We start from the raw sequence: 24281 nt of genomic DNA on the forward strand, positions 1-24281 counted from the left end.
TCTATCTCAATAACCCAAAGACAGTTTAATATATCCAAACCAAAAGCCATTATCTACTGTCTCTACACATTTCTCATGCAACAGTCCATTCTCCATACTGTAACGTTATGCATTTTTCTAAAATGCACAGGTGGCACATCATATTATTATTCATAAATATCTGCTTGCTCCTCCCTTGGTAGGATTATACTTTCCATACTTCTTTGACATAAGACTTAACCATGTCACTTGCTTTGGCACTGAAATATGAGAATTAACGTATATTACCTCTGAACAGAACCTTTAAAAGCTAGTTAGTGCATTAGTATGGTCCTTCACTCTCTTTCATAAGGCAAGTAACACTCCAGATAGATAGAAGCTGCTCCATCAGGCTCGATAATAGAGATGACATGGAGCAGAACCATCATGGTCATATAGCATGAACAAAAAATGTCTGTTGTTTTAAGTCACTGAAATTTTGGGATTTTTTTTTTTTTAGCACTGCAAAAGCTAGCTTATTCTGGTTGATACAATACATCAAATACTTTTCATCTTCCTTGTTCAAAATCCTTTGATAGCTCCCAACTGCATCTATAAAAATATCTCAATTCTGTCAAATAAGAAAATACATCATATCTAATAAAATCCATTATTACTTTCACAACTTCATGTCCTTGTCCCAACTGTCTACTTAAATTATAGTAGCATACAGGTCACAATTTCAGTACGTCAGTGGTTAGTAGTTGAGTACCTCTATGTGTCGTAACAGTTTGTATACTGGCCTGTTATAAAAGTTAATACTTTTTAATTGGTGAATATGTCTGAATCCTTGAGGGCAGGAACCTTATTTTATTAATGCTTGTATCCCCAGTGCTCTGTACATATAGTAACCCTAAATAAGTATTATTTACTAAAATAAAACATTTTGGTGATTTTCTTCATAGGTGTGTCTCTTACTGAAATCTAACTCATTTTTTTCTTTGGGAGTTGGCAAACCTCTTCTTTAAAAAGATAGTAAATATTTTAGACTTTTGAGGACACATACAATTTCTCACACATATTACACTTTTTTCTTTCCCTTTAAGAAAACAAAAAAAAACCCTTTAAAAATGTAAAATCAATTCTTAGCTTGAAGACTGCACAATAAAGAGGCCTTGGACAACATTTAGTCCATAGGCTGTGGTTTGCTGAACTCTGGTCTAGGCTGATACCATCAAAAGTAGTCACTCATTGTGAAAGAGTTTAAAAGTCTCCCCAAAGTAGTATAAACCACAAAGTACTATGAGAGACAAAACCATCATTGCTAATTCAACTCCACTGTATCTTTGGCACTATGGTACTAATAGAAACTTCAAATATGGTGAAGATAACCATCAAATAAAAATTAAATACCATATTGATACAATTTGACAGTGAGGCCTTATGCTGATGAAGAAATGAAATTTTCTGATGTTGGTGCTAGTGGTAAAGAACCCGCCCTCCAGTGCAGGAGACAGAAGAGATGCAGGTTCAATCCCTGGGTTGGGAAGATGCCTGGAGAAGGAAATAGCAACCCACTCCAGTATTCCTCCCTGGAGAGTCCCATGGACAGAAAAGCCTGGCGGGCTACAGTCCATAGGGTCGTAAAGAGTCGGACACGACCATGCATCACAATCATACATCATTAAATGATCTGCTAAGCAAAACCACGTGGACAGAAAGCTAAGAAACAATATGTCACTTCCTTGCTAAAACTTTCAAAGGCTTCTAAGTGTTATCAATAAGACTCTACATGACTGGTCCTCACATACCTTTCCAGCTTCACATTCAGTTGCTGTCTTTACTCCAACCACACTGGCTCCTTAATTTTTTAAACTTACTGCTCTCCCCTTTACATATATTACCCCCACTGCTGGGAATGAGACTATCATTCCCCATTTTGCCTGATAATACTGATAAATTAAAACTGATTCCCTACTAATAGAGATGCAAATGTAGAGAACAGACCTTTGGATAGAGTGGGTGGCAGAGAGCAGGGCAGACTGAGAGAGCAGCACTGACGTACACACACCATCATGTGTGAAACTGGGAGGTGCTGCATGGCACAGGGAGCCCAGCACGGTGCTCCAGATGGCCTAAGGCGGGGGGGGGCCGCGGGGGATGGGTAGGAGAGAAGCTCAACAGAGGGGGGATATATGTATACTTACAGCTGATGCATGCCATTGTACAGCAGAAACTAACACAACATAGTAAGGCCGTTATCCTCCGACTTAAAAATTAATTTTAAAAAACTCCACGATTTCCTACTCTCCAATCCTCTAAAAAGGTAGAAAACATATATCATTCTCTACTTTTTTTTTGGTAAACACACATACTATCAGTAAGAAGAAAACTGAGAGCACAATCTGTATACTGTATAAAGTATGGAGATATGTTATACTGTATGAAGAGGTTAGTGTAATGTTAGTTGCTCAGCCATGTCCGACTCTTTGAGATCCCACAGACTATAGCCTGCCAGGCTCCTCTGTCTGTGGAATTCTCCAGTCAAGAATAATGGAGTGGGTTGCCATGCCCTTCTCCAGGGGAATCTTCCTAACCCAGGGACTGAACTCGGGTCTCCCATATTACAGGGAGATTCTTCACAGTCTGAGCCACTAGTGAAGCCCCATGAAGAGGTTATATATATTAAAATACATAAATGACAACTTTTAACGGTTGATTTGAAATAAAATTCACAGAGGTTCTTCTTACAACCTCAAATTGTTTTACAAATCTCAAAGATGTGTGAATGCTACTGGAAACCATCACTTTACTAAACAACTTCATATATATCTAAGTCTTTATTAGATAGCTCCAATCTACAGTCCCTGTTATATTACAGAGCCCATTATCTCAATTCAACTTTCAAAATCTCTATTTTTGTGTATGCCTATCTTTGTAACTATTCATTTTGAATTATCCCTTCTAAACTACATCAAAATCACTATATCTCTACAAACTTTCAGTTATAAGATAAATTAAATACTAAGGATGCAATATACAACATAAGTAAAATTAGCACTGCTGTATGTTATATATTAAAGTTGTTAAGAGAGTAAATCCTAAGTTATCATCACAAGGAAAAAAATGTCTCTTATTTTGTATCTGTATGAGATGATGGATGTTCACTAAACTTATTGTGGTGACTCTTTCATGATACAAGTAAGTAAAATCATTAGGTTGAACACCTTATACAGTGTATATTATATCTCAATAAAACTAGAAGAAAAAAATAAAATCACTATACCTCATGGAGTATGCTTAATTGGTCATAAAAGAGGACTACTGTTTTATTGTTTCAATGTGTGGGTGCTTAGTCGCTCAGCTTTATCTGACTCTTTGTGTTCCCATGGACTAGCCAGACAGGCTCCCATGGGATTCTTCAGACAAGAATACTGGACTGGGTAGCCATTCCCTTCTCAAAGGGATCTTCCCAACCAAGGGATCAAACACAGGTCTCCTGCATTGCAGGCGGATTCTTCACCATCTGAGCCACCATAGAAGCCCTATTTTTCAATATACATCATTATTCTCGTATTGCAGGACCATTTACTTGTTTCTTCTATAGTATAATACTGCAAGCCAATTTAAATTGTAGTCTATAGTGTAAATCTATTGTAAGGGAGTTCCCTGGTGATCTGCTGCTAAGTCGTTTCAGTCATGTCCAACTCTGTGTGACCCCATAGATGGCAGTCCACCAGGCTCCCCCATCCCTGGGATTCTCCAGGCAAGAACACTGGAGTGGGTTGCCATTTCCTTCTCCAACGCATGAAAGTGAAAAGTGGAAGTGAAGTCGCTCAGTCGTGTCTGACTCTTAGCGATCCCATGGACTGCAGCCTACCAGGCTCCTCCGTCCATGAGATTTTCCAGGCAAGAGCACTGGAGTGGGGTGCCATTGCCCTGGTGGTCTAGCAGTTAGGATTTGGCTAGAGGTTCAATCCCTGGTCAGGAAACTGAGTTCTCTTAAGCTACATAGCAAGGCAAGGCCAAAATATATGTGTGTGTGTATATATATATGTGTGTGTGTGTATGTGTATATGTGTGTATTTTTTTTTTTTTTGCAAGTCTGTTCACAAGTAACAGTTGGGAAATTATCTTAAGAGTCTATTAAAACAATAGCACTTACCTGTTGAAGAAGTACTCTCAGATGAAGACCTCTTTCGTGTAGGGCTACAGTTTGTGCTCTCTGATGGTCGCTGGGAAGACTTATCCGAGGCTGGCTGGGAACCTGGAGAGACAGGAAAAGATAGATATCATAGGAAAATCCAAGTCCAGAAATAATGTGAAACCGTTCTGTGTTAGAACTGTAATATTTTAGCTGTTGCCACTGCAATTCTCTGCAATAATATGACTTTCAAGTTAACAGTAAGAGTACATTACTCGAAGGAGAAATCACACTGGATGTTGCACACAGAATTTCACAGGTTTCATATACATAATTTACATTAACAGAGGAAAAACTAGTTATAGTGGAAGGATGAAAAAATATATGATTTAGTTTTTATGTATTACCACTATCAAACATATTATTAAGATATTTATCGATAAAAATCACTAGCAATAATCTGGTCAACTCTGTTCCTGATTATTGGCTCAAATTCATCATATAAAATGACAAAACTACAATGCAATTAATTAAGAACAACTGATGCGAGAAAAGCAGGTCCAACCTGAGCATTTTACTTAATGGAATCAGAGATGAAAATTAAAAGAGCTGAACCGCAAATCCACACATGCCATATAATCCTCAGAGATCATTCAGAAGGAATTTGTGATTATCTATGCAACAGACTAAACCTCTTTTATCACTTACACTTAAGGTTCCTTGGTTATACACATAAGTTCATGAAGATAAAGAAACTCCATTTCCTTTAAAAAAAAAAAGTCTCATACTCTTATCAAAAACTTCAAATAAATGCAGCATAATTTACAAAACTCTTACTCAAGAGAAAGTATGTCATTCAGGAAAGATTATTTTCCTGAATAAAATATACTTGGTTCTGATACTGGACTTCTTATACCCTAAAAAAGCCACCTGCTGAGAATACATAATGACCAACTGTTTGTCAAAAAACTAGTAGCAGTCTGAAATGTTCACTTTTAACTTGAAAAAACAAAGTCTTACACATAACTGGAGGCTCAAAATGTACAAGAAATTAAATATCTGAAGATGAGATTTTTTTAAAGATCTGTTTCTAAATCAGAGTTAACTCCTTATTGAAATGACTAAATGACAAACAGGACAACGTGGGGATAGAAGAACTCAATGGAGCTAAGTTTCTAATATTTCTGTTTCTGGAAGAAAAATAGTAAACCATGAACTCTGTTTTAATCACTCAGCGTCTTAAATCACATCACTATAAATATTCTTTCAAGCAGGATTTTTTAGCATTGCTCTGGTGAGATATAAGATTATGTGTTGCCATTCAAGAGTAACAAGTTACATTTGCGGGAAATTGATCTTATGATAGAATATCCCACTTTGGAAACACAGTGATGACTACTGTTCAGCTATAATTAAGAAACAAGACTGTTTATTGTTGATTCTTAAAAGCAGACACAAAGGGATTTTTAAAAAACAACAATACAATAAATCCCCCTAGAGTGTAGTTCAAGTAAGATTTCCATTAAAGAGCTAAACTATTACAATAAAATATCTAAAAAGTAAAAGCCCAAGCATCAGCAAAGACATAAATTTAAGCATTAATACTGAAAAATTCCTATACTGAACAGGACAGATAAATATTTCCTACTCAGACACAAAGCCAAGACAGAAGACAACAGTGGCCAAGAAGCTTGAGACATCACTGAACTCTCTTTATCATTATTCTCCTGATGAATGGGCAAACAATCTTAGATTAAGCACTAGGGAAAGAAGGGATTGGAGAGCACTTTCTATAAAGTCTTCTCTCTCAGTTACAAACTTACATTTATTCAGTATAGTTTATATGTTTGGCACTATCCTAGACATTGTAGAGGTGGGCAAGGGAGAGATAGTAAAAACAGTGTAATAGTTTCTGCCCTCAAGGAGCTTATTTAGGGTCTTGTATGTTATCATGTATTACACTTCAGGTGGCATTTGAGCCATCCATTCTTGAGCTCCGTCTTCAGTTTCTAGGCTATTTGGCAACGTTTCCCAAATTTCTTGGTCATCTTCAAGAAAGTCTTGATGAAGGCTTCAACTATACCTTTGATCATCAGGATATCCTGAGAATCACCCTGCCTGGCCTCACCCACCTCAGGGTAAAAGAGGGTACAGGCACTTTCTTCAAAGCTCCTTCTTTTGGTGGCATCTGGAGCTGCAGAGGAGGCAGTGGGAGGTGGAATGGGGGTCAGATCCCCGGAGACCGTTATTGGCAGCTTTGTACAGCAATTCCTGAGAAACTGAAACAATTGAGAGAGAGATGGCTTAGCTCACTTAGCTTCGGAGCCATTTTTCATTTCCTGAAAGTAATGGAGGCCAGCAGCCTATTCTTAGGATATAATAGGAAACTGGAATAAAACTTCATACAGGAAGATCCTCAATTTTCATGTTAAAAAGTCTAAATATTCCCTGTTCATATAGAGTAGAGCTGTTCTTCATAATTTTTCATATTTAAGGGGGAATAAAGTTGTATCCCTGAAGATACAGATCTCTAGGGCTTGATAATCAGCTGATCTAGACCTTCATTTCACTTAAAAACATTGCTTACAGGAGGAGTAAGAAGAGGAGGGTGTGGATACCTGAGGGAAAAAAAATTAACTAACGATGTAAAGCAATCAAGTTTAAGACTAGAAAATGATGATATACACTTATTTGAAAGAGCTAAATAACAACCTGTTAAAGACTTTCAAAAACATGTTAAAACTGGCCTAATAACAGAAATCATAAAACATGTTCTCTAATACTACCAGAAACACAGTTTTATAAGCGCCATTATGCAATTGGGTGGATAGGGGAGAACAAGACAATGCCCAGAGAATGAGTATGCTCATTTCAGGAGATCAACATATTTATGTTTCAGAATGCAATGTAGAGTTGAGTTGTAGCAGTGCTAAGTACATGAACTATGGAGCACAGTATCCTTAGTTTGACTCCTGGCACTGCTATGAATTGAAAAAACAAGATCTAGGCAAGTAAACACACTGGAATGTGCATTTAATAAAGCATTCTTAACTGACATGGTTGTTCTGAGTTCCAAAATGAGATAATGTAAAAAGTTCAGAAGGCTTTGACCGATGTTATACTAATTGGCTCCTTAGGTTTATCATAAAACTTTTAGACTCTGAACACTTAATAATGTCACTGATATGCATAGACAACCACTCAACATTAAAATTAAAGAGGGACAGAGCCTTACATCCAATTAGGAACCAGAACTATTGGAGAATATCAAGCATCTATCTTCAACATAAAGAAGTACTCGTAAAATAAGTACCTCTAATTAAGAATTACTATTAAGATAGGTAACTCCAGGGCTGGTGAGTAATCGTAAGGTTGGAAAAAGCTCCTCTGAAGTGTATCTCCTAATTCACTGACTCTTCATCATAGCTCCTCCAGGTTTGGGATTCTATCAATAAAATAAGATGTGTTCAAAGGATGAATCAGAACCAGAAAGTGTTTGGTTCTCTGTTCAGCTCTGTACCCGTGGAGAAAGTAGTTTTCTGCTTCTATTGTTCGGCTTTTTGGTTCTTCTAAATCATGGCTGATTCCTAAAGGGAGTTACTGCTCTGTTATCATCTCCATCCTGTGACGAATATTTGTTCATGAGTCATCAGGGGTCATTTCATGATGAGACGATATTGGGCACATTCAGGGTGGTATGGCCGTAGCATCAGCGGTCATTTTAGATCTGCCAGGAGGGATAAGTGAAGACTCTCCTCTCCTCACAAGACAGGAGGTCTGTTTGTATTCCAATTCATGAAAATCTGATACTTCCTCAAAGAATACACACGGAGAAGACATATAATTCTAAATATCGGAGAATTCTCACGGAAATGAGTTCTCATTTCTCATTACTTCAGAAGCAAGCAGAGAATATTAATAGGAATTCCTCAATTCACTATTTGGTAGAAACCCTACTAAGCATCTCATCACTCAGATAACAGCTTCAGAAATATATTTAGGAATTCTATACATATAAATGAAGGAAAGAGAAATTAAAGATAAATCACAGAAGTAGTATGTAAATAAAACTGGAATTTAACATAAATGTAAGGTGAAAACTACAAGTATATTCTTTTCCTTCAGTTGACACATTCATGTAAAAAAGAAGGTGGACTACTACTAAGGAAGGAAACTGGAGAGAGACAATACTATTAATTGGGATAATAATAAGGAAATTAAGAAGTTAAAAAAAAAACTTGGAAATGTGAGGGAGCCTTGCAAGTGGTTTTGACTATGGAATCTCTGGGTTTTTATTTGACCATTATTGGATGAACTTTTAAAGACAAAGACGGGTTTGGGGGAAACATCTGCGCCAAATTAGACAAAAAAGGAGAAGAGATGGTACTTTTATAGCAAAGTCATAAGATGAAACCATGGATAAGAATGTCGAAACTTAAGAAAGCAAAAAAGAACATACCTACATTTAAAAGGGGTTAAGAATCTGGTAATCTTTATATTATACACAAAAACGTGTGGAAACCAAGAAGCTGTTCTCAAGTTGACTGGTCACAAGAGATCTTGACTGATGTCTACAGAGGAGAAACTGAAACAAATCTAAGATAAAAAAGAAACAGCTACATTTACAGATGCCTGAGTGTGAGGATAGAGTCATACAGGCAAAGATATCTGCATAAATAGAAAAAATTCCTACTGATTACAGTGTGCAGGAGAGGTGGAAGGTATCACAAAACACTGGAAAAAAGATTCAACGTAATTACTTCACTGAAGCCTTGAGTGTCCTAGGCTAAAAAACAAGGAACTTCCAAATGTAAGCTAGCAAAAGAACATAGTGAATGAAACTGACAGCTGGTTGGATAAAACAGGCATTTCTTTAGTCTAAATCTACTATTAAAACTTTAACAACAACCTAGTATGAGTATTGGTTATACTCTGTTGAGAGTTCAACACTAAAATCCCAAGTAACTAGGGAATGGTTTGAATAAGCAAACTGTTTCAGGTTTCTAATGCTATACGTATCCTTGGGTAAACTATGAAAAAATAGATTAACCATGCTACACTTGGACACTGTGCAGTAATCAGTTCATAGATAACTATAAGTTTATTTTAAAATAACACATTAAAAAGTAATTTCTAAAATTTAAATTGCTCCTTCCCACCAAAACTAAAGCATGTCCCAAAATTCTAATTTTAAGAAATTCCTCTTCTTTTATTATTTGTAAGTCAAGACTATTGGTAATGTTCGTTAAATGGTGACTGAATCAAAACTGGTTATAACTAAAATGGACACCATAGAAGAAGAATATGAACATAAAATATCAACCATGTGGAAACCTCTGATCAAGTCTTCTTGTTTCCAGATTCAAGTTCTGAATCCTTCAGTATGGTTCAAAGACCATAAGAATCCCGGAAGCTTCTTCTGAATGAGCTGAATGCTGAGATAAGAACTGGTTCCACAATAAAAACAGCTGTTTCCAATTGTGGGAAATTTATTTACTGAAAGCAATACATTTCATCTGACTCATCAATTAAATGCAGTACAACAATGATTCAGAGTCTGTGCTGGCGATTTTTATGCTAAAAAGTCCGTGTTTTTCTCCTTCCAATTAGGTTATTTCTCAGTGTCCAAATCAGATAATTCACTGAAATGGAATTCCTCTGGAAATTCCCAGAACTGTACTAATCACCACAATAAATTTTCTGATTTCATCGCCACATGTTCACACTTCACTTACAAGTATATCTTATATATCACCCTAGAGAAAGTGTAAGAAATCAGAAAATTCTGATCAATGCTCACATTCAGTTAAAAAGAAAATAAGACTCAATACACCGTGCTTCAACCATTATGTTTCTACTACTATAGTAAATAAACTTTTTCCAAACAAAAAGATTTGAAAAGACCCTGATGTTGGGAAGGATTGAAGGCAGGAGGAGAAGGGGATGACAGAGGATGAGATGGTTAGATGGCGTCACAGACTCAATGGACATGAGTTTGGGTAAACTCCGGGAGTTGGTGATGGACAGGGAGGCCTGGCGTGCTGCAGTTCATGGGGTCGCAGAGTCGGACACGACTGAGCGAATGAACTGAACTGAATAGACTGCAGGTTCTAGCACATGCAGTTAGCTATGAAGTGAAAATGCTGAAAAGCACTAATAGTGTCTGACACTCCAGTCAGAAACTCTTCCTCACCAGTCCTATTTCATGTCTACCTAACAAAGATACTTAAATAAAGAGAATTAGTTATCAACAACTGGGTGAAACCAGAAACCTGGCCACATTTAAGAGTATAATTTTACTACAAGTTTATTTGCATCAAGCTGATTTTAGACTGTTACTATATAAGTGTATTAATAGAACAGTATAAAAATTAAAAAATAAGCTATCATTTATAAAATAACTATTTTCTTTTCAAAGCTTTCTGAGATTTGTTTAGTTCAAAACTGCTGAAGTGATTAAATCAGTTTGATTCCCTACTATGAAAACAAGGAGAGAAAGGTTAAGTGCCTTGTTCCAGACTGTGTATCTATCATTTCTGCCTGTGCCCTGATCTGATTTATTCAACATAAATGATCAAATATGCCTGTTTTATTTTAACTAATCCTTATGATAAATCTACTCAACACAAACAGTAAAGAATATTTTTTATTTTTTCCTTAATCAGTTAGAGATTGGTTTCATTTGAAAATCAGTACTTAAAAAAAAAAGAAACTAAACATTGTTTTGGAATAAATTTAAGCTTACAGAAAAGTTACAAAGTCAGTTATCCTATGTCTTTTACACTCAACTCTCCTTAATGTTAATGTTTTACTTAACTATGGTATATTTGTCAAAACTATGAAATTGACATTGGCATGATTTTTCCACTCATGTTCTTCTCATGTTCCAGATTTTAATCTGGCTATCACTGTATTTAGTTATCAAGTCTCCTTAATTTTCTCTGATCTGTGACGGCTGCCTCAATCTTTCCTTGTTTTTCCAGGTCTTTGATACTCTTGAGGAGTACTGGCCAAGTATTTTGTACAGGAGTGGAATATTTCCACTCCTGCTCCTGTTTCTTTGATGTTTTCGTATGTTTACACTGAGATTAAGGGTTTTTGCACAAAGTAACACAGAAATGAAGTTCCCTTCTATCACATTATATCAGAGGATACATGTTACCATCATGACTTATCACTGGTGAAATTATACTTTCACTCGGTTTAAAGTGCTGTCTATCTGCTATTGGTCTTCACTGTAAAGTTACTACTTTTCCCTTTCCATAATCTGTTCTTGGGAATTAAGCCACTAAGTTCAGTCCATATTCAGGAATTAATTTTCACCTTCTTGAGGGGAACAGTCTACATACATTATTTGGAATACTTCTGTAATGATGACCCACTCCAGTATTCTTGTTTGGAAAATCCCCATGGACAGAGGAGCCCGGTTGGATTACAGTCCCTGGGGTCCCAAAGAGTTGGACACGACTGAGCAAATTCACTTTCACTTTCTATTTATTTACTTAATCATTTTTATCAGCACGACTCATGAACATTTACCTTATTCCTTAGGTTATAATTGCATAATGTCATTATTTTGTTACTTAAAATGTTCCAGCTTTGGGCACTGGACAGCTGTTTCAGGATAACAATGTCCCAAAGCTAACTGACCATTTCGGAATACGTCGTAAATAGTTTTTAGACATTTTAACAGGAAAGCAATTTATGTATAATGAATCTATCTCCAAGTTATGTATGGAAAAATTATCAAACTGATGACCAAGAAGATCAATTTAAGATTACATGCAGTTTAGTTATGCTCTTTTTATACTTTAAGAAGGAAAACTATTTGACAGAGACAACTACAGATCGAGAAGATGCAGTTATTTCCTTCACAGAATACAAAATTATAAGGAAAGAGTAAATAATAAACCAATCAAGATTGCTACAATGTTTAAAGCTGTGAGAGGTATCTTAGAGACATTCTAAAATCTTCACTCTTTCTTTTCTTTACAACTTAAAAAAATCTATTTCTGGACTTTCCTGGTGGTCCAGTGGTTGGAAATTCACCTGCCAATGCAGGGGACATGGATTTGATCCCTGGTTGGGGAGGATTCCATATGTTGAGGGCAACTACGTTCATGCAGCACAACTACAGAGCCTGTGCTCTGGAGTCCACGCTCCTCAACAAGAAGCCAGCATACCACAACCAGAGAGTAGCTCTCACTCGCCACTAGAGAAAGCCCACATGCAGCAACAAAGATCCAGTCAAGTCAATAATAAACATACAAAATTATAAAATCTATTTCTTCTGAATGTTGTTTTCTCTATCACTACCTTAGTTCAGGCCCCCATAATATTTCACTGAGACAATATTCAAACTGGTCTACCTGATCTTTCTCTAATCCGTCTATCAAAGTGCTATCCATATGATCTTAGCAAATCATTCTACTCTAAAACCCTTAATTTCCCACTGCCTATAAGGTAAACTCCAAACTCTTTGGTATCCTACATAAACAAGAGGCTCTATGATCTGTTCCCCATCTGTCTTTCCAAACACATTTCCTGGTCTCATATCAGACTATTTTCAGTTACTTAAGTACAGAATCACGTCTCCAAAATCCTCCAAAGCTTACTTCTCTATAAAAAATAGTCTTTACCCTTTATTCTTTAAACAATAAACTCAAAATATCTTCTTGGCTCCTTTTAAGTGAGTACTTCTCTTCTCTGCTCCCTAAAATATGCTGTGAGTACCTCAATTTTAGAGTTATCAATTACTATTTGTATACATGTTCATATACTCCAATGAACTATAAATTCTCTGAAGGCAGAAATTATATCTTATTCCTTTTGTTTGTATTCTCCGTATCTGGCAAACAACAAACACAAAATAACTGCTGAACGGACAGCTATCATAATAGTTAAGACTAAAAAACCAAGTTCTTAAGCTCTGCCTAAATAAAACAAATTCTGACTTTCAGTGAACAAATTAGAAGATACGCCACGATTTAGCATTTTTTCTTTATTATTTTCCTTAACTAAAAATCTTTTTCTCAGCTGGTTTTCTATGAACAGGTAAGCCAATTTTCATGTCTGTTAAGAATTTCATGTCTGTCAAAGCTGTAAGAATTTTATATGCCCACATTTCCCTATTATTTCCTATTCATTCTTTAACCTCCTGAGGAAAAAAAAAACCCTGTTGGTAAATCAAGACACATTTTTACCCACTTAACTAAAGAGTAACTGTGAAGAAGAGAGATTCCAAGGTACAGATCAATTAACAAAAGAATTTAAATTAGACTTGTGATAGAATGAAGAATACACAGGATCTCTGTCTCTGATTCCTGGCACAAAATTTCAAAAAAAAATCTTGGAATTTCCTGATAGTAGTGTCTTTGCTATGTCTAAGAGGTGACTTAAGGTGAACCCTAAGCTTCCTTCAGGATGGAGGCTGCTCATTAGAGACCAACCACAAGATTAGGCAGTTGAAACTCTGGGTAAACCCAACCTGCAGAGGATGGAGGTGGATTAGAGACTGAATGTAAACATATGGTCAATGATTTAATCAATCATGCCTATATAATGAAACCCCAATCAAAATTCTGAACCCATAGGCCTTGTGAAGTTTCTTGGTTGGCAAACATAGTGATCTACTGGGAGGATGACACACCCATGTTCCAGAGAGAGGGTATGGGAACTCTGTGTGTCCCCTTCTCCACACCAGCTATTGCTCTATTCATCTCTTCAATTCCGGATCTGTATCCTTTATAATAAAACTGCAATTGTAATTTCAGTGGTTTCAGTGAGTCCTGTGAGCCATTCCACCAAATTATCAAAACTGAGGCCTTAGGACTTTCCTAGTGGTCCAGTGGTTAAGAACCTGTCTGCCAATGCAGGGGACATAGGTTTGATTCCACATCCAGGCAGACCCCACATGCTATGGAGCAGCTAAGTCCCTGCGCCACGACCACTGAAGCCTAAGCACTCCAGAGCCTGGGAGCTGCAATAAGAGAAGCCACTGCAATGAGAAGTCTGCATACTGCAACTGGAGAGTAGCCCCCAATCACAGCAACTAGAGAAAGCCCACGTGCAGTAATGAAGACCCAGTGTAGCCAAAAATAAAATAACTCATTTCAGGTGGGTTTTTTTTTTTTTTTAAATGAAGGGTTGTGGTAAGACCTAAACTTGTGGCAGATAGGGCAGAAGTGTGGGTGGATTGGTAACACTGAAACTTGCAGCTGGCATCTTAAGTGGGGGCAGTCTTCAAAAAAAATCTTTGCTCTTAACTTGTAGGGTCTTCTCTAACTCAAGGTGATTAGTATCAGAATTGATCCAAATTAGAGGAAACCCAGTTGGCGACACAGAATTGATCAGATTGTGAGAGACTGTCCAACTCTTACATCCACACATGACCACTGGAAAAACCACAGCATTGACTAGATGGACCTCTGTTGGCAAAGTAATGTCTCTGCTTTTTAATATGCTGTCTAGGTTGGTCATAGCTTTTCTTCCAAGTAGCAAGTGTTTTTAATTTCATGGCTGCAGTCACCATATGCAGTGATTTGAGAAGCCAAAAATATAATAAAGTTTCTCACTGTTTCCGTTGTTTCCCCATCTATTTGCCATGAAGTGATGGGACCAGATGACATGATCTTAGTTTTCTGAATGTTGAGTTTTAAGACAGCTTTTTCACTCTTCACAGAGGTCTTAATATGTTTTTATTTTTTTTAAGGAAGGAAGTAAGACAGCTTCTTATTCATTAAGCAGATATTTCTGCATATGTTACATTTCCCTCCTATCTCAGTCCCTAAGGTCCCTGAAGCCAGATGTGGATCCATCGTTTCCACTCTAACCCCAATAAATGGCTTCTCGTGTGACTTTATTGTCCATGAGGGTGATATACTTGACACATTCAACAAACTAACCTGTCGTTTCACTTCACTTTCACCTCAATTTCTGCACTTGTTATAAGCATCTTCTCACAACTCTTAAATTAGGGGCCACAGCTTTAATATCCCTTGGAGCCAGATAAACCACTTAAATAGTTGAACTGGGTTAGATAAAACACACATCAGGAAACTGTCAAGACTGAGGCAAATTGAAGACTGCATGCCCCGACTAAAGACCTGGGGAGACGGAAAGGGTTGCCATTATTGAGACCCAACCTTAATGTCATCCAGGAAATATGGATTTAGTGTTGTCAGATGTTCTGATTTCTTTTCAAAGAAAAGTAGAACTCTGAACAGTTATGTGAAATCTCCAGATTTTAAAATTTCACCATTAAAAAAAAAAACTATAGAAATCACCACAATGGGTCATATACAAACCAAAGGTCAATGGTTTTTAACCACTACTTTAAATAATTAAATTGTTCAAAGATACCCAAGGCGCTCTTTTTTTCTCACTCTGTATTCTCTGTAGGGAAATCTTTCTCTCATGATGACATGCCAATAAACAGATCAGAGGATTCATAGATATATAGTCTGTTTTGTTACAGTGTTTCTACAGCATGAAACAGCTCCAGAATGACAAAGAAGTTGTATGAGTACATACATGATTTTTCAAGGCACATTAATGTTTTGAAACACAGGATTAGCAGCTAAACGAAGACTACGTGAACACAAACTAAATGCAGTAAGCCGTTGAGCAATGTAGTTTTTTTCAGAATGTCCATGCATCCTTTTGGGAACAACTGGTCACAGATATTCCTACAAATGCTTATTGTATGTTTCCCTCAATCTTAATGCAAAAGAAACAAATAAGGACAATAAACCAGAACCAACTATCTGGCATCAATTTATATTTGTGATATACACTGGGCTTCCCTGGGGGCTCAGACCTCAGAATCTCTGCAATGTGGGAGACCTGGGTTGGATCCCTGGGTTGGGAAGATTCCCTGGCTGATGGCATGGCAACCCACTCCAATATTCTTGCCTGGAGAATTCCATGGACAGAGGAGCCTGGTGGGCTACAATCCATGTGGTCACAAATAGTTGGACATGACTGAGTGACTAACATGTTAACTACATTGAGCAGCTTTAACCCTTCTTTATATCTGCTTCTATCAGGCTACTTTCATCTTTCTTAAAAGTCCTATGTTTACTGTAGTATTTCATTACTTATTGAACAATTTAACACATATTTTTACCTGCTGCTGGTATTTTCCAGAATTAATGCTTTTCTTAGTGCTCTGTTTACAAAGTTTAATAGGTTTTGAGAGTCTGTTCCAAAGTGTATCATTTCCAGACACCCCTTTATCTTTAGTGAATAATATCACCAACGTTTTTCAAAACCTCAGAGTGAAATGCCCTTATCTCTAGCCCAAACATCTCTCTTGAGCTCCAGAACTAGATACCCAAATGCCCACTCAACATCAGCATTTGAATTTTATAAAGGCATTTCAAGGTTTATAAATATTAAAAAGCAAACCTGTGCTCTCCCAAAATTCCTCCTCTTCCAATCTACTCTGTATCAGGACAATGCACGAACCTCTCAAATATTCACGAAGGAGTCTGCCAATACCCTTGTCTAAATACCATTTTATGTAGGCTACTGCAATTGTCCACTGATTGGTTTCCCTGTAACTATTTTTACATTTACAATTCAGTGTTCACACATGAGCTAGAATGATCTTCAAAAATGCAAATCTAAAATCAAAACTTGCTTTTTTTGCTTTGGTTTTTATAAAATCAAAATCTTTAACATACACTCTGGCTTCTTTCTTTCACAACTCTCTCACCATTCTGTTTGTATTCCCTCTCCTACCACAATGAACTTTCTGACCTCTACCCTACTTCTAATGTCTAAGCTCCTTAACATTTTAAGATCTTCAAATGTGCTCTTCACCCAATCCTCAGCTTGAAAAGCTTGGTGGTTTCATATCCTTTAACACTAAATTTTCATCCCTGGGCTATAACTAATTACTCCATCTAAAATAGGTACCCCTCTCCCCTTATTTACTCTAACATTGTTACATTAATTGACAGCATTTTTTAAATTAATTATGCCATTATTTGTGTGTTTACCACTCGAATACAGTTTGTTCTCTCTCACCAAGCTGAAAGTTAATGAGGCAAGGTATCAAGTCTTTACCCTCTACTATATAAAAGTGACTGGAAGAATGCTAGATGTTTTGCAATTCAATAAATAAATGAATGAACGAATAGATGAATAAGGGGAATTCTGTTCACCTAGATAACTACTGTTCATCCTTCATTCAAGTAACAGTCTAGGGTCACTTTCTCAGGGAAGGCTTCCTGAGTTAGGCCCCCATTTCATACTTACACAGAACCCTGGACTTTCTTAAAAAATATACATATATATGTGTGTGTGTGTGTGTGTATTTATAAACTGCTTGTCACAATTTTTATGACATTTAATTTGTAGCTTTTATTGTTTATTACCTATCTCCTCCAATATTAAGTTCAATGAGAACAATGAACCTGTGTACCTTATTCCCTATTACATTACAAAGGTCCACAAAGTACAATATCTGCCAGACAGCAGATATTCATTAACTGCTGTTGATTAATTTTTATCAAAAAATATGTTGAATGAACCGAGAGTTTAGGATTTTTTTCCTCCTTATTACACTATTAAAAACTAAAGAACACTCAGCTTCTCTATCAAGGTAGCTTCTATTTTTCAAAAGTTCACAAATAATTAAACTCAGGAACAAAAACTCTTCTCTTTGAGGGTTTTATCATTTTCTCTAATGCACAAGCTTTTAATCTTTTGGAGGAATAATATTAACATCTGTGTGTTTACTATGTGCAAATCATTTTAATAAACACTATAATCACACTTACTGCTTCTAATAATAACACTACTAATTCCATTTTATAGAAGAGATATTGAGGCTTAGAGGGTTTACCTGGAGAATCTGATCAAATGTATGGATATTCTCCTGAAAAATACACACAAGCATACATACACAGAGGGCTTCCCTAGTGGCTCAGATGGTAAAGGATAGCCTGCAATGCAGGAGACCTGGGGTTCAATCCCTGGACTGGGAAGATCCCCTGGAGAAGGGAATGGCTATCCACTCCAGCATTCTTGCCTGGAGAATCCCACAGACAGAGGAGCCTGGCTGGCCACAGTCCACAGGGTTGCAAAGAGTCAGACAGGACTTAAGCACAGCACACACAGCAGCACATACACATAATTTTACTTACAACATCAAAGGTTCCATGAACTTTCTGGAGTTAATTTATCAACTGGCAAAGTTGAGATCTTTGATAAAAAAACTCCTGACTTAGATTTCTTATAGATGAATAGGCAATGCTTCCTTTTTCTTGTTTTCTATATTCTTTTCAATTCTCAAGACACTTTTTAGACATTACAAATGCATTATCTAAATTTGCTTCATGTCATCTTATTCAACTAAAGCAGCTTTTATGAAGATATCTAAAGGTACTTTGAAAAATGAAGTCCTGCTAAGTATTCAGTTAAATTTTACAAACTTGATTATTTTGTTTTTGGCCATACTGCATGGCTTGTTACAGTGATTGAACCTGGGTCCACAGCAGTGAAAGCATAGAGTCCTAACCATTGGATCCCAGGGAATGCCTGAAAATTCATAGTTTTGAATGCTTAGATTTTTATTATGAGATGTACAGACTTAACAACATATTCTTCATATAACATAGAAACACTTATAAATTGTATTAGTATATATTAAAAATCCTGCAAAGTTATTAACAGATAGCCACAACACTGTAAATCAATTATACTTAAAAGAAAAAAAAAAAACCCAAACAACAGTATATATTAAAAATCCTGCAAAGTTGTTAACAGAGAGCCACAACATTGTAAAGCCATTATCTCCCTAAAGAAACTGTAACGCCTTTTTGCATAAGAAAGCAATTTTTCCTGACTTCCAAAAGTTGAGTACTATCTCGTTTTGACAATGATCTCTCTTCTCAAAATTAAAAATTAACTCAAAGACATGCCTTATCTTACTTCTCACATCTACTGAAAACAAAATGGTGGAAGATAACATTTCAAAATACATTTATAAAAACAAAAACATTAGAGCTATTCAAAGCTCATGTACATGTACCAGGCAACCAGTAGGCAAAATACACCATTTCTCCAACACAAACAACAGGCAACAAAATAAACCTCTTACCTGTTAAGGTCTGTACTGCCCTTTCGCTGGAAGGCAGTGGTTCCTTTCTGTGAGGCCGATTTAGTGAAGTGTCCTGTGCAGAAAACAGTCCAGGGCTGTCAGTTAATTTCTTCCGGCCACTGGAGTTAGGGTTTGAAACTCTGCAGCTCCCTATTGCACTTGTGAAAAGGTTTGTGTGTTCATCACTGCTGGCTGGATCAGAGTTGGGAGTGAATCCTCCAAGGGATAAACTTGGAGAACTTTCTGAACAGTCAATCTGTAAAGGTGTCTGCAATCCCAAGGCCAATGGACTAGATTCTGAAGGCTCTCGGTGGACCCACTGTTCTTCTCTGTTTATTAAACTTTTTGAAGGAGAGAGATGAGGGCAGGACATATGACACCGGTGCTTTTCCTTATGTTTATAACGTTCTCCAACAGTGTCCTTTCCAAATCGATAGCGCTTCAAGGACTCTAGGACGGATCTGGAAGAGCCAGCGTCCATGGAAACCTGCGGCTGCTCAGAAGAACGATGTTCTCTGTGTTTGTGACGGTGCCTGTGTTTGTGCTCAACCATCCAACCATAGGCCATCTCAGGTGGGACGCTAGGGTAAGTACTCATGGAAAGGAGGGGAGTCCTGCTGGTTGTAAGAAAGGCCTCCTGTCGAAGTAACTTATGCTTTTTCTTATGGTATTTGGTGGGATTGAGAAGTAAATGACCAGCATGCATATAGGAAGGAGGTGGAAGTGGAGTGGTGAAAGAAGGAGATGGAGGAGGTGGATAAAGAGTGGGCGGATACCTTCCATAGTAACCTAATCCTATGGGAGCAGCTGTAAGGGGTGAGGGAGAGTAAGGCATGCCATAAGAAGGATAGAATCCAGTACTAGAGAGAGGAAAACTAAGGCTGTGCATAAAAGGCATTTCAGCCATTGCCTCCCTCATCTTAGGGGGTCTCCCTCTCTTCTTTTTTAAGTCAGGTTTTCGAATGTAGTGCAAAGGGTCTAAGGGGAAAGAAGGATGTGTATAGAAACTATTAAAGTTGATTCGAAAAATAGTTGGCAGAAGGTCTCGGGGAATAAAATGATGACTTCGATGAGTGATTCGAATTTCACTTAGGCGACTTATTAATTCCTCCAGATCTGCAATGAAGTCTGGATCCTGTCTATTTCGGAGTTGGGGGTATTTCTTTTTCCGTTTTCGTTTTTGCCTTTTCATCTTGTCATAGCTGAGGTAATCATGATTCCTGCGCTTGCATTTATGTTTATGTTTTTCTTTAAGACTGCTTAGGACTGTAGAGGTTTCAGGGGGAATCAGAGAAACATGCTCAAAAGAATGCCTCCTCTTTTTTTGCCCACAAAATTTCTCTGCCCGGTCTGATGTGCTGTTATTATCTGTTCCAATTCCACTATCACTGGGAATGGTTTCATCACTATGAGACTCACTAATAGGCGAAGGAGTAGCTTCTTTCAGAGATGTGAGTTCACTCAAGTGTGAAGGAGAATTTGGCAACAAAGTAGGAGGAGATAACCGCCTCCTCCCCTTTGAGGCCTTCTTCATTGCAAGAGTCTGAATCATACTGCCCTGTCTGGAGTGTAAATGCAAATATGGCACTGAACTGGGTTCAACAAAGCCTGCATCACTACTTACAGGGCTCTGACCTCCACTAGTCCCAGAAGACTGAGAGCAAATAGGTGATGGAAGAATCTCAGAACTACTAGCAGATGAAGGCAGCAAAGGGGGAAGAATCTGTCCTAATGCTGATCCAGCTGCCTGCTGAGCTGTTTGTTCAAGAACAGCAAGGCTGGTAGGGCTACCAGAAAGAATGCCATTTAAGACAGTTTTTGGTTTTCGACCTCTCCTCTTTCCTATGTAAATGGTTCCTTTCTTGCTGACATTTATCTGTTGGCCCAATTTAGAGCCAAACGTAGCGGCAAGACTTGACACTGTATTATGGAGTTTGGATTGCACTTTCCCTTTATTACTTGATTCTACAGAGCTTGAAAGAATTTGATTCAACAGTTTCTTTCTCTTTAAAGTCTTCATTTTATTTATTTTGCGGATAATTGTTTTCATTAATTGTCCATTGTTTCTCTTGGTAATTTTTTTATCAGGTTCCATCTCAAGGTCACTCATACTACAGACAGTTGGCCTATGACTGTCATCTAGATCATCTGGATCTTGAAGTTGATCCTCACTCTCAAAGAAATCACTGCTACTTCTATGGTTATCACTTTCAGATTCAAGCTTGCTTGGACTTTCAGTGGCAACAAATGGAGCCACGGATAGCACAGGTGGCTTCATCTTGACTGGTGACCTCATTTGCCTCTTGGGTCTGCCTCTCTTTTTTGGAAAAGGAGACACAGACAGACTCTGTTTGAAAGAAGGAATTTCAATTTCTGGCTGTAAAATTGGGGGTTCTTGTTCTTCCTTAGACTGCAAAGAAAAGACTTTGGAAGCAGGGATTTTTAAAGTTCTTTTAGGTGGGCCCTCCAGTTGAGGCATCTCCTTAGACTTAGGTCTTCCTCTTTTGGGCTTATAAATATCAGACAAAAGGTCACTAGAGACACACATACTGGAGGATAGTTTGTGAGTAGCAAAAGACTTATGAGATGGTTTTTCACTATCAGTTAAGAGAGCAAGAGAAGGAGTTGTAGATTTGCTCAACTTTGGCAATCGGCGTTTAAGGAAGTCATGATCTACAAATGAAGATGGTCCAATGTTTTTCATAAACTTTGCTGGCTCGGAATTACTATTTGATAGTGAACTACAAGTAACATTTTTAAAAAGCTCTGATCTTTCTAATTCTAGCCCTTTTGGAGACCGGCATGTGCTTCTTGCCACCACTTTAGTCCACCGAGGTTTTCTTCCTTTCCTTTTTTTTAAGGGTTTGGACTGCAAAGGAGTGCTTAGGCTTTCAGTAACTTGGCAGTGTTTGTCAGATGCAGATACTGCACCAAGTTTTAGAAAGGGCTTGTTACTAAATAAACTAGTAAAGTTAACCACTGAAGGGGTAATTGTATGAATACTGGATTCAGAAGTCAAACTTGGCTTTTTTCCCAGAGAAGAGTTTATTCTTGAAATATCTATATGTGTAGTTTTAGAATCATTTAGCTCTTTATCAATCCCTTTACATTCAATATTCATGCTATGACCCATAGACCTATGACCAATGTTCAAATGGGTACTTTCAGAAGTAAATTGGTTCTTTCCAACAGATTCAGAAATTTCTTCCATTAGTTCTGTGGTAGGACTTAAAAGTAACGGATTAGGAGTCATCTGTGAAGAAGTTTCAGGGGGACTTCTGGTTAAAGGATTAACAGATACAGTAGGTGATGGGGAAGGGAGATTGCTTTCTCCTACTGCACTAAAAGGGGATTTTGCTGTAGCTGCATCAGAAGCAACTCCCATTTGAAAGTCTGGAGAAGTGCAATATACAGGAGGTTGCTTTTCATGCTTTGAGGTTTCATAAGACCCCCTTTCACTGGATGAGAAACTGTCTTGCTGAATACATGTTCCTTCATTAAACATTTCTTTCTCCAAATTAATGATTTCCTTTCGAACTGAGAACTTATCCAATATGCTTTCTTTACTCTGCCGTGTGACAGTCTTCTCAAAAGTTTTGCTGGTGGCACTGTCTTTCAGGGATTCAGAAAGTTCTTGACTTTCATGACTACTGATGTTTGTACTACAAGAAGCCTTAAGTGGTTCCTGAGTGGGGAGCAGTGCTTCCGCTTTAAGGTTTATGGCATCTTTATTGACCAATCCTGTCAGAGGACAACTCACTAGTTTCTTCCCAATGTCCTTATTAACTAATCCCATTGTTGAATTTGTTACAATCTTCTTTGCACAGTCCTTGGCCACTAGGCCAACAGTTGAACCCAATTTCTTGCCCAAGTCTTTGTTAACTAGTCCAACCACACTGCCGAGTCCCAGTTTCTTCCCAGGCTCCTTACTCACTAAACCTGGAACAATGCCAATTCCGAGCTTCTTTCCTGTGTCTTTGCTCAGCAGTCCTACTGTAGTGATAGTCCCTGGCTTTTTGCCTAAGTCTTTATTAATGAAAACCGCTGTAGTGCCAGTTCCTAGTTTTTTCACAGAGTCCTTATTGACCAATCCTACTGTTGCATTAAACACTGGCTTTTTCCCAGGATCTTTAGTTACCAACCCAACCGCTGTGCTGATAGTTGGTTTTTTTATTAAGTCTTTATGTATTATTCCAGCTACAGAGCCAACACCTGCTTTCCTGATCAAATCCTTGCTAACCAATCCTGCAGTAGTGCCAGTTCCTAACTTCTTCGGTTTTGTCTTGGAAGACTTGGAGGGAGGACAAGTTGCAATGAGCTGTGCCAACTTCTCCGTTACACTTGTTCCTCCATTAAGTAATGCCCTGTCCTTTAAATCAGGATCCCGGCTACCAATAAGAGTAGATGATGTTGCATTAATGTAATCTGTCATTTCTGAGTGTGCTGGAGAAAGCTTCTTAGACAAAGGACTGTTTTCTCCCTGTGAATGAAGATGGATGGTTTCTTCAGACTGGCATTCAATGGCTGCAACATCACCTGATTTCTTGTACAACTTTGAAGGATCCTAAAATTTGAATAAGAAAAGGGTTTCAGAGACAGTAAACCTTATATACCATTTTAGTTTAGCATTACAATAGAACTAGATGATCACACATCAGATATAAGATAGGCAGTAGTGCTTTTTAAAAAAAAAAACCTACCTAATGTTACACTAATGTCACAGTATGTTAGTTCCTCTACTACTATATCAGAGGCTATCAAGATACAGTCTTTCTTGACTTTCAACCACATGAACATATATATTACTGGAAATATCCCTGATATTTTTTTACATTATTTTAAAAAGGCAAATTACCAGTCTACTTTCACCTAACTTTAGATGGACTAAATACACATTACCATATGAATTAGTTTTTGAAAAGATAAATATTGTTAGCAACAATATCCCATGGTCCTCATTCAAAACAATGGTTCACTGCTTATCTCTTTAATCGATTTAAATGATTTCAAACCAATACAGGTCAATCTCTGACTTAACTTTCACTCCTTTAACACATTCTTTATTATAAT

At 37.4% G+C, this 24281-nt stretch overlaps 1 protein-coding gene across 7 annotated transcripts in view; it reads right to left on the reverse strand.

Moving 5' to 3' along the window:
* ASH1L (ASH1 like histone lysine methyltransferase) overlaps window positions 1-24281 on the reverse strand; it is a 199189-nt gene that overhangs the window by 111331 nt on the left and 63577 nt on the right. For all 7 annotated transcript variants that reach the window (XM_020912393.2, XM_020912391.2, XM_020912394.2 and 4 more), the window contains 2 exons: window positions 19212-23775; window positions 4124-4225 (listed from right to left, as the gene is read on the reverse strand). In XM_020912393.2, the coding sequence (XP_020768052.2) occupies window positions 4124-4225; window positions 19212-23775 (4666 nt within the window). The remainder of the gene's footprint in view (window positions 1-4123; window positions 4226-19211; window positions 23776-24281) is intronic.

This window comes from Odocoileus virginianus, chromosome 5 (genome assembly GCF_023699985.2).
Source record: "Odocoileus virginianus isolate 20LAN1187 ecotype Illinois chromosome 5, Ovbor_1.2, whole genome shotgun sequence".
Classification (NCBI taxonomy): Eukaryota; Metazoa; Chordata; class Mammalia; order Artiodactyla; family Cervidae; genus Odocoileus; species Odocoileus virginianus.